Genomic DNA, 11,065 nt, shown 5'->3' with positions numbered 1-11,065 from the left:
TCAGCCAGCTGCCTTACGGTCAAACTGGTGGTGGCATGTGGGACGAAATGCAAGCATCTGTTGAATATCCAAGATCGACAAGACGCGTACTATGGCAAACAGTACGATTTATGATACTACAAGGGGTGCTCTAGCAAGGTTTCAACACAGGTATCGTGATCAAGCGCGTAATCACGGTAACTCAGGCAGCAGCGTACGAAACGGGTAGTTTAGTGATCTAGATGTGCTGCGCCACACACGACTTTCAGCTTGCTTCACTAACAGATTCCACATCCTTCTGGCCACCGGCCACGGGACATGCGTACAGCTCAGGCAATCTTCGGTGAACCGAGCCGAACAATGCAGCCCTGGATGTGAGATTATCTGAAAGAATTCATTGGGGCGAATGATTGCACGTGAAAACAGAGATCAGCACACGAGAAAGTACTATTTCCAAGAGAGGCATTGTTACTGTATAGTAAGATGTAGCTGTGACATTATATGGATTCCACTCGGAGTTGTTACCCGAGCTCCCAATCCTCGGAAGGTATATCTTCCCGGATTGCACAAGTTCGGTTGACTGCTGGAAGCTCCCGGGTTGAGAGACATCCATGTTCTCGCATGATAATGGGAGTTCTGCGTCGAGTTCTAGAGCTACATGAAGGGGACAAAGTGACGGGATACAGGCAGCTGACCATGGCGTCCAAAGCTGGTATGGATTATACCAGAATGATTCGCGGGTATGACTTAGACACGACGGTACTGGCTTCCAGACACTGAGCGCTTTGTTTTGCACAATAAATGTCTTGTATGGGTTTCATCATCTTTCACATCCACCTTCTTCTTGTGGTCCTATTCCACAACCGACCCAAGCTGGTTTTGGGTAGGCCGAGGGAAGTCATTGGCAATTGGCTCCATAGGCCAAGAGTCAATGCCGGCTCGAGTTTCTACTTCATGAGCTAAGCCACAGGAGCTGACGATGTTGGGATACCCCATTCGGCCTTCAATGCGTTACTGATCCACGTCGTCGGCCACACATGGTTTTTCTCGAAGTTGTTTAAAAGCTGTACTACCTGATCTCTCTCTTTTGGGTCGCATACAAGAGGTCCCCAGATAAAGATGGTGTGACAGACGGTGATTGCTAGTGGGACAGTCTCCGGTGAGCTATTACTAGCCCCGGAAATGGCGCGAGCATGCGTCAAGATCTGATTCTACTTCAATAAGCAAATGTTCGTGCTGTTTGGTAACTTTGGTCCTTACATCTGTTTCAGACAGGCTGCCGACGTTGCGGATTGCGAACTTGGGGCCTGGCTTGTATCGAAGCAACATGATACAGGCAAAATGATAGAACCCAAACGATACAGCTGATGGTAGTGTGAGCATTTGCGTGGAAGGACATGTTAGATAACTTACCGTGCCAGTCGGCTGTGAAGAGAATCTCAGGAAAGCAGCCCCCATCGCCGGCTGGGCCTTCGAAAATTGCATTGAAGCCGTCCGGTCTACCATGCATCCACGTCTGGACAAGATCCCACAGCTCGTTCCATCGCCGCATCTTGTAAGCCTTTTCGTTTTGTGGCTCCTTGCCGTCGAAGCAGAAGTTGACGACACATGCAAGATTCCAAGTCATTTGATTGGACCAGGCCGTCTCCAGTCTTAGTCGAGCCAGCGGGTGCGCATCTCGTAGTGAGCTTGGGGTTGGGTGTAGCTGCAAAGAAAAATCGATATCAGGGGGTTGCTGATTGATAGTGGCATTGTAGAGGCACTGGCGGACATAGACCCAAAAAGCAGCTTCGCGCAACGTGGGCGCTGATGGATCTACATAGTGATTTCCCTGAGAAGATCGAATAATGGCCGAACAGCCTGCGAGGTGCTGTTCATCATCAGAACCGGTACTGGACGGGACTAGAAGGACTTGTTAGGCATGAGAGACGCAATGCATACTATAGTACGCACCATTTAGCTGCTCGTAGAACCGCAGTATGACGATCGCACACAAAAGCGTTTCGTCGTGGCTAGCAGCTTGCTCATTCAATCGTTCGATGAGCAGGGCGATGCAACGCTGATAGGCCGCCTCGGCTGTCGCGTCTTTTCTGCAGTGGCGAGCAGCAAATGACATGACGGCATGGCAAAGTACCGGGCATTGTTTGACCTTCTCCGGTACGCCCAGCGTAAATTGACGAGTGGCGTCGGTGCAGTCAAGCCAGCGGCCAAGATGTTCGGTGTAGTGGTGCACGAGCAAGGCCTCTTCATGCGTCAAAGGAACAGGCCGGGGTGAGTAGTTTCTAGTTCCATCTGGCATGTCTCTACGGTTATGCGAATGCGCATTCGGCTGCTGCATGGCCTGGCGGGTATGCATCGGCAGCGAGCCCTCTGGCATGCCGTCCGGGTCGTGCGACTGCAGCAAACTCGCCACCGACACGCCACCCGTTGTGCTCTTAGATCGGGGAACAAAGTAAGGCGAGCCTGGCGATAGCTGAGCCGACGGTGAGGAGACGCTGGTCGATGGGCCTTCCGATGTCCCATCGGTCCGACTGTTTTTCCGCCTTCTCGGTGAAGTGTTCCGGCTCAAGCCTTCCTCGCTGAAACTGTTTGCACGAACGGCTCCTTCTGTTCGACTGATGTTATCGACCCCATCGACACCGTCAACATCCATCAGGTCCTCTTTGGTCTCGGTTTCCTCATCAGTACCGCCGGCAGCAGATCGACTGGAAGAGGGCCCGTCAGGCCGGTAGTCCTTGAACTTAGTATGAGGCTCCTCCCACTGACAGGGACGGTTTTTCTTGCCGCATGCTTTGCATACTGGACGGGTCTCGTCACCTGGGAGGACTATCAGTACGGCAAGGAGTGCCTGGAAGCAGGACACTGACATTTGACGCGGCGCGCTCGACATGTAAGGCTTGTGCAGATCAGCGGACTTTGTCGCCGCAACCTCATGGATCCACTTACCAGCCGCTCCTAGAGCGGAATTTACTGTATGAAGTCAGTAATACGTTTCATGTGTAGGCTGGGAACCGGAGTTACCCCATGTATAGGAAATCTAAATCCCAGGTTCGAATCGAAGTGTACCTGTCGCCGTATTAGCTAGTGGGGATGTGCCCTTCGCCTCGAGCCCGATCCCTCGACGATGGCGCTCGTCATGAATCGACAAAATGGCTAATATCGGAAGTGCGTACCACAACTACGTAATTGTGTCGTTTCAGGGACCCTTCGGACGACTTCTGGAGTTTGCGCGTAGCCTTTACCGAAGCAGTGACATCTGTAGGATCCTCTCGGCAATCTTGGACAGAAATCAAGAGCGCTCAAGCAGGGCACGTGGAAGCGAGGCAGGTGTGGGCTAGATATGCTACGGAGTCGCAGGCTGGTCAACTCTCCGACGTAGTCTTGATAACATTAGTCATTTGCCAGAGTATATGCTTTATCCTCTGACGCGCTGAAAAAGGGAGTTGAGCGTATAACTCACCCGTCGAAAACGTTCGATGGCCGGTCTGTCGGTCGATGCTGGGTGGATCGGGGTGCAACGTCACGCTGTTGCTCATAGACTAGACTGTGTACTGAAGATACAGCATTCGTGCAAAGCCCATGACTGCCTCGATGAAGGCCAATCTTCGATACTGGACCTCACCCGCTCAATGCTGGTGGCCCTTGCTAGGTGAAAGTTGGCTGCGGGAAAAGATCCCGCAGCCAGTCAGAGCCCGTAGAAGGGCGGCGCTCGGATCCCAAACCCTCTCCAGGTGCTTAGGTAAGTGGGTATCGGGTGCTGAGACTTTGCTATGCACCCAGTGTCTTGTGTGCCCCGTACGCAGGGCCGCATCTGCCCAAAGATCTCGAGGATCAGCCCAGTCCCGCCAGTCTATCGGTCAAATACTCTGACAACTGGCCGCCGGATGTGATTCTAGTCCAAAAAGACTGATTCGTATCGAGGTCTCGAGCAGGTCAAATAGCTACCTGAGGAAGCTCATCAGCACGAAGGCTGCTGTATTTCTTGAACTACCAGTACTACTCTTCAGCTGTACTGGGTCGCGATCCACAGCAAGCGCAGACTGCATCCGCATCGGGGCTGCTGACCTACCTCTCGAACTGCATCGCCAAGAGTTGCTCAGATTAGCATAGTTCAGAACCTCGTTTCGACGTTGGAAACCAGAGCCTTCGCACCCTGACGAGACTGCCATCCTCAACGCTCGTGTTGTCTTGCCGTCCACGCGTGCGCCCACGAACTCCCCGATCACACGAATCCGTCCTAGCCGAGACCATCCACACACCCTGCCCGCTGGCAACACTCCATAGCCGTACCTGCAATGACCAACTATCGCAAGCACCGGGCCAGACGTGGCACCCAACGAATTTCCGAGAGAGAACAGCCGGACCATACACTCAAGACCGACTGACAGGAGTTCCGCAAGCAGTGAAAGCGTGCGACACCACAGTAACACTGCTTAGCGTGAGCTTCGCAGGCCGAGAATACGTACGAATCTCGACGGTGAACCGAATGCATGAAATGTGGGCGGATCCCTTGGTAGAGGACCCTGTACCGTTGAGCCTTTGCAGTTGCGTCCCCGCACACTCAGAAATGACTTGGAAACCCCGGAGCCGGATCATGGAGCGCGCGGAAGGTGAGATGCCAGCAAAGGTGCCAGCTCAGGCCGAGCCTGATAATGGAGATTCGGCATCGCAGCCACATTTCACAAGCGCAGGCGCCATCCAGCTGATATTTCCTATTATCTCACGGTCACAGATTTGCTTCTGCACTTCATCTGCGGACGCCACCGGCGCGATCTGGACACCCGCTGTCGTCGAGGGTCCCAAGTTCCTACGAGGACCTTTCAAAGCCAGATTCGCCAACTGCGTACCACGGCTTACGAGCAGCAGTCCACCGACTGACGAAACGGCAGCAACTTCACGAACACTGAACCGTCGCGATCGTACCCATTCTTAGAACCCGATTCACGTACACGGCCGAATTCGATCTGCAGGATTACCATGTAAAAAGCCTACAAATCCTTGTTTGCTGACCGCGCTTGCATATTGTAGGTGTTAGCATACATCGCATCAGAAGATTCAGAACACGGCGGACGAGAGACATACCGACAAGCGCCATTACCGTTCCTGTCTATAAATGATTTGCAGACAGTCGATTCGTGATCGATGTTTATTGTGGCTGACGGCAAAAACACGCCAGCAGCTTCGTTGGGTGCGTTCAGTCGAAAAAGACGTAGCCAGGTATAATTAGAACATCTGCGGAGAGACGTTCGTAGGGACTTTGTGTCAGGAACGGAGTAGGAAAAAAAATAAGGCGGCCGAATACAGCGCTACAAGCATAGCATATGCTCTGCAAGATTTTGAGCGCGTTACGTGTCTACGTAAGACTACATGCAGCTCATCGATCGCACGGCAGTAGACCATACACTGGTGCGGAAGGATCGGATTCTCTTTGCAAGATCGGGTTTTAGCGAAACCGCATGGACCATGATGGCATTTCTGAGCCACCACGAGGGCAGCCTTACACAACCGCTCGATACGCCCACTTATATCCGTAAAAGACTTTCGAAGACTGGCATGCGATGGACGGAGACGAATACTTCGGGGCGAGATTGGTCCAGCGAAAGCATGCTCCGCGGACCAGTCGGTCCTACCACTGCCTCGCGCTAAGTACCACCCTGTGGTTTGTCAGTGGGGATAACTCCCTCGCGGGCCTCTTGCCACATGGATCCAGAGTATCGGATCAGCTCAAGTAGGTATGGCTGATCATAGCCTAAACGTAAATTCAACGTCCACCCATCAAGAGTAGATGAAGAGACGAGCGCTCATGTGAGGAGAAACTTTACAGCATCATACACGGACATTATTGCATCAGGGTGTGATCATCAGGGGACAGCAGAACCCATGTTGTAGTCTTTGGCGCTTAGAACGCGTTTTGTCGCGTGGATAGGCAGGCTTGTACGATTGTGGAAGCATTGGCAACGGCAACGTGAGCGTCAAGACCCGCTTGCCATGTGATTGTAATCCGCGACTGCACGTTGGGGTATGTTCTACACGCACAAAGTATTGTTTGCAGCAGTGTCATACTCCAGACTACTAATGATCAGCCAGTGTGCATGTGACGATGCGCCGATGAAGCCCAACCCTGCGGCTCAACTTCCCTCAACGGTCGCTCGCCTTTCCAATCAACGCCGCAGCGTGATAAGAAGATGCAACAGTCATGGCAGCTATCGACAATATATGGGGAGGCTTCTTAGCCCTAAGCCATAACAGTTCCGTGATCATTTGACGGCCTAAGCGATGTATCGATGGGCAACCAGAGGCGTGAAGACTCGCAAGTCATTTGGTTAGTCCATTAGTCCTCAAGCAAGTATACTCTGTCAAGTCTGTCTTCCTTCGTCGTTCTCTTTCACCTTCACTTTTCGACCCCCGCGTTCCACACCTCGAGTAGTACCCTAGAACGGGGATACTTGGGCCAATTACGAGACCGCACCCGCGCGCTCGCACACCGGCTCACTGCACCGAGTGACCACAGCAAACACGTTCTATCCTCGGCGGGTCCTCACCTCACTTTCCTCAGTCACGCTCACGCTCCGTTTGCATTGATCCGCTCCGGCCTGTGCTTCCCTTTTGTTTATTTCTTCTATTCTTTCTCCCCTCCCCACCTACTCTTGAACCCACACAAGAAAACACCGCTCCGACCATCGCCATGGCTGTGTTCAATCTCTTCAAGATGCTCGCTCTCCTCCTCATCAGCTTGGTCGCAATCACCTCCGCTTCACCCATCGCTGCTTCCAACGAAGTATCAACTGCTGGTCTCAACTGTCCGGCTTGCGTAACCTCGATTGGCAAAGTTTGCAAGGACAGGAAGCTCAGCGAGTACAAATGCGACACCCTGTGGTGCCTCAGTCTGGTAAGTCTTCACCCGCCTTCTTGCTTGCATTGGCGAGATGAGTTGAGCTGGGCGAAGGTAAGGTCTAACAACATGTAGATGTGCCGACAGTGCAACCCACACTGTCCACCCATCGGGGATGCTGGCGTTGATTCAGCTGTCGCTGGCTCCGTCGATGTCCCTACTGATGTCTCGGACACTGTCTCCACCAACGCCTTGGTCTCTGCCATTGACGCGGTCGTTGCCGACATCTCTTCTACTTCTGTAGCTCCAGCGGCTAAGCGCGACAACTCACTCGCCATTCCCGGTGATGATGTCTTTGCTGACACCAATTGCTACCGATGCATATACATCAACCTGTTCTGCAAGCAAAACAACCTCACCGAAGAAGAATGTCTACCCATACGGTGCAATGATCCCGACGTAAGTCTCTATTCCGGTGCGCCATCTTCTGGATGGCGCGCCAACCTCTCATAGCCGTCTTGATTACGAGAGAAGATAGACTGACAGCCTCATAGTGCAACGTCTGCAGCCGTAGTTGCCACAAGACTCAACAGGTCGATGCATCAGACCCCGCCACCATGGAGGGTGTCGTTGCCGACACCTCTGCTACTTCTGCGGCTGCAGCGACTAAGCGCGAAGAAGCTGCACAGAAATGCGTCTGGATCTGCTTCCATGTGACGTGCACGCGCCAGTGTACCGACGTCGCTGGAGTGGCTGGCTTTGCAGCCAGCGGCGCGATTGTCATCGACGAGACCGAGCTCCATGCCGACACGTCCATCTCTGTCACTGCAAACCACACACAGCTGGAGAACAACGAGCATGTTGAGAATGCTTTCCTCTACCATTGCGACTTGACCTCTGGCAGTTGCTGGACCGAGACCGTTCTTGAGCCAGTAGCTGGGACCGAAACCGCCATCGAGAACATTCCAGACATTCCACACAAGGTCTGCCGCGAGATTTGCAACACGGACAAGTCGCTCTGCGGACTGGTCTGTGATGAAGAAGCGAAGAAGGAGACTGTGGTCAACGACCCCGTTTCAAAGGCTAAGATCAAGTGCCACTGGGAGTGCTATTTCGGTCAGTGCTGGGCGGTCTGCATGCCCGACATGGGCGGCGCCGCCAGCGACTCCAGCGACGTATCATCCGCCAACGTAGCCACAAACTTCAAGCCATGCCGCTGGGAGTGCTACTTTGGTCAGTGCTGGACTTGCTGCCCTCCTCCTTGATCGCCTGTCCAGGTTCACTAATCGCGCCGCGCGATTTCCGTGGTAAGATATAAGTCTACCCCCACTTTACAGGATACAACTGACCTCTACTAGAAGCTTGTTCTACACGGTACTTGAGACATGGAATGAATTGCAGGGAAATTTCGGACGCCTTTTACAAGTACGCTTGGGGTATAGATTAGATCTCGTCCATAGTAGCAATGGAACTCATGCTTCACACCTCTGACTCGAAAATACAACATGATGGTGATGTGCAAGCCAGCTGGTTTCTGCCTGTTGATGTCGCTGATGCAACGGGATAGTTCATTATACTGACTGAACAAACATGGCCAACGTTTCTCATCTACCCTCTTTCCCATATGGTACAAGTTGTACTACAACATGATATATACATTCGTTTTTCACGCGACACAATCCCTCTCTTGCCCATGTTTACATGCCCCGCGCCTTCAGGAATGTAGCAATCTCGGCAGTGTGATGTCCCTTGACAATGACATGTTGTGTCACGCTGTTGATCTTGACATCCTCGTTCTTCTTGTTCAAGAAGACTCTCAGCTCGTCCCTCAAAGCAGATAGGTCGCCGGTGACCTTCCGTACCGTCGTCAGATGCAAGTTGCCTCCTCGCTTGTAGTCGGTGTAGATGGGCAGGTTCTTGTTCGCAGATCTCGAGACGGCGTACTTGGGCGGCGGTAGAGATAATTTGGGGGCGCGCGGCGTCTTTGGCTTCTTAGCGACCTTCTTCTGGAGCGTCGATGTTGTGTCGGCTGTGTCTGAGGGCGCGGTCGCGGGCTTGGGCGCGACGTCATCGGCCTTTGCGGGCTTCGCTTGCGAGGGTGTCTGTTCTGGCTTGTTGTCGGACCGGGGGTGCTTGGAGGGCAGCGTTGGCTTCTGCTCGGGTGGTTGCGCGCTGTCGCCTTCGGTGAGAGACTCTGCTGCGGCAAGGTCGGCGGCGCGTTGGGCTTCTTGGGGTGATGTCGGGTGTTGAGAAGAAGCGTTGGGTGGGAGGGATGGCTGTACGATGGGCTTGGAGTCTGGCGGGGGTTCTATGGAGGGTCAATTGGTGTACCTGTTGTACTATCAGAATGCATAGCTTACGCTCAGCCTGCCATCTTGTCGCTGTAGAGAAGCGGAAGTGCTGCCGGCATGCGATGGCTCTTGGGGCGGCCAATGGGCGCAGGAGCGGGACGAGAGACTGCAAGCGAGGCATTGTGAGGCAGCGGTGCCGGTGAAAGTATTCTACCACGTGTCCAAGGGTCGAGGGATGTGTCGCGAGGGCCGTGGGGTGAATGCTGCGGCTCAACTCCAGAAGTAGCGCCTGGGGTCCCTCGCGCGCACAGTCCGGCTGCTTTTTTCGTTTCCGAGCCCACCCCACCACGCTCGACATCGCCATCACTCCAACCACCACAACCAACCACCCACCATGGCCGACTCAGCGGCAACCGGCGCAAATGTCGCCGAGCAGTACTCGCTGCTCCCCAAGCTCATGCCCAACCTCGACCGCCATCTCGTCTACCCGCTCCTCAACTTCTCCAGCGATGAAGACGCCGACCAGACCGTCGAGCAGAAGAAGCTGCTGCTCGAACTGCTCAAGCCCACCAACATGACGGATTTCGTCGGCCAGCTGCACCAGGAGGTCCACGGCCTCGACGACATGTCCGATGAGTTCAAGACCAAGCGCGACGAGGTCCTAAAGAAGCGCGACCAGCTCGAGGAGGCCACCAGCAAGATCAGCGGCCTGCTCGACGACGAGAACGTCGTCACCAACCTGCGCAGCGACAAGCAGCAGAACTTGGCATACCTGAAGGAGAGCCACGGCGTCGACTTGGACATGATCAACCAGCTGCTCGAGTTTGGCCAGTTCCAGTACTCGTGCGGTGTCTACCCACATGCCGCTGAGCTGCTCTACCGCTTCCGCGTTCTGGTACGTTTATATGCAGCCCCACGGCATACTGGTTACTAACGTTAGCAGACCACCGACGGCGACAAGGAGCGCGAGGCCACCTGGGGAAAGCTCGCCTGCGAGATCCTCTCCGTCAACTGGGACTCGGCCATGGAGGAGATCAACAAGCTCAAGGAGATCATCGACACACGCCTCTTCAACAACCCCCTCGCACAGCTCCAGCACCGCACCTGGTTGATCCACTGGTCGCTCTTCCCCCTCTTCAACCACGAATCCTCGCGCGAAACCCTCACCGACATGTTCTTCTCCCCCGCCTACATCAACACCATCCAGACCAACTGCCCATGGATCCTGCGCTACCTCGCTGCTGCCGTCATCACCGGCCGCAATCGTGGCAGGAACTCGAACCAGTACCAGAAGCAGCTCAAGGATCTCATCAGGATCGTGCGACAAGAAGGCTACGAGTACAATGACCCCGTCACCGACTTCATCAAGGCTCTGTACATCGACTTTGACTTTGAGGAGGCGCAGAAGAAGCTCAGCGAGACGGAGGAGATCTTGAAGAACGACTTCTTCTTGTTGGGCGCCGCAGACTTGTTTGTCGACTCAGCGAGACATCTCATCTCGGAGAGCTACTGCAAGATCCACCAGAGAATCGACATCAAGTGAGTCATTCTACATTTCTCATCGCTTCCAAAACCGTACTAATTCACAACTAGGGATCTCTCGACCCGCCTTGGTCTTTCACAAGACGAGGGTGAGAAGTGGATCGTCAACCTCATCCGCGACACTCGCGTAGACGCAAAGATCGATTACCAAGCCGGCACAGTCGTCATGAACCACCCACCACAGTCCGTCTACCAACAAGTCATCGAGAGGACAAAGGGAGGTTTCTTCAGGACACAGGTCCTGAGCGCAGCTGTTGCGAAATGAGCGCGCCACACTACAGCCGGTCGACTCGTTCGTTTCATAATGCGGGGGGAAGCTAACAGCTTCTGGGGAGGCGGGGAGACTATGATGGGGGACACGATGACGATCATGAAAGGGATGAAGGAATGATCGAAAAGTCTGGGCTCGGCATTTGGCGCT

The 11,065-nt window shown here is 54.0% G+C and overlaps 4 protein-coding genes across 4 annotated transcripts; 2 read left to right on the top strand and 2 right to left on the bottom strand.

The window, feature by feature from the left end:
• Positions 1–1,149: 1,149 nt before the first annotated feature.
• On the bottom strand, positions 1,150–2,869 carry J4E88_005411 (uncharacterized protein; the record flags this gene model as incomplete). Its single annotated transcript, XM_049399049.1, has 3 exons — positions 1,150–1,343; positions 1,393–1,881; positions 1,933–2,869. The coding sequence occupies 3 exons, from the start codon at positions 2,867–2,869 to the stop codon at positions 1,150–1,152; spliced, it is 1,620 nt and encodes a 539-aa protein (XP_049254840.1).
• Positions 2,870–6,664: 3,795 nt separating this feature from the next.
• J4E88_005410 (uncharacterized protein) lies at positions 6,665–8,076 on the top strand (the record flags this gene model as incomplete). The annotated part of the gene is made up of 3 exons (XM_049399048.1): positions 6,665–6,868; positions 6,947–7,270; positions 7,366–8,076. The coding sequence occupies 3 exons, from the start codon at positions 6,665–6,667 to the stop codon at positions 8,074–8,076; spliced, it is 1,239 nt and encodes a 412-aa protein (XP_049254839.1).
• A 432-nt stretch (positions 8,077–8,508) lies between these two features.
• Positions 8,509–9,283, bottom strand: J4E88_005409 (uncharacterized protein; the record flags this gene model as incomplete). The annotated part of the gene is made up of 2 exons (XM_049399047.1): positions 8,509–9,119; positions 9,172–9,283. 2 exons carry the CDS (start codon positions 9,281–9,283, stop codon positions 8,509–8,511), a joined length of 723 nt encoding a protein of 240 aa, XP_049254838.1.
• A 213-nt stretch (positions 9,284–9,496) lies between these two features.
• On the top strand, positions 9,497–10,909 carry INT6 (eukaryotic translation initiation factor 3 subunit E; the record flags this gene model as incomplete). The annotated part of the gene is made up of 3 exons (XM_049399046.1): positions 9,497–9,997; positions 10,046–10,641; positions 10,696–10,909. The coding sequence occupies 3 exons, from the start codon at positions 9,497–9,499 to the stop codon at positions 10,907–10,909; spliced, it is 1,311 nt and encodes a 436-aa protein (XP_049254837.1).
• Between the last annotated feature and the right edge of the window lie 156 nt (positions 10,910–11,065).

Source organism: Alternaria novae-zelandiae (genome assembly GCF_023758075.1).
Source record: "Alternaria novae-zelandiae strain BMP 2774 chromosome Unknown scaffold_10, whole genome shotgun sequence".
Lineage (NCBI taxonomy): Eukaryota > Fungi > Ascomycota > Dothideomycetes > Pleosporales > Pleosporaceae > Alternaria > Alternaria novae-zelandiae.
This window is presented reverse-complemented; position numbering and strand designations above follow the sequence as displayed.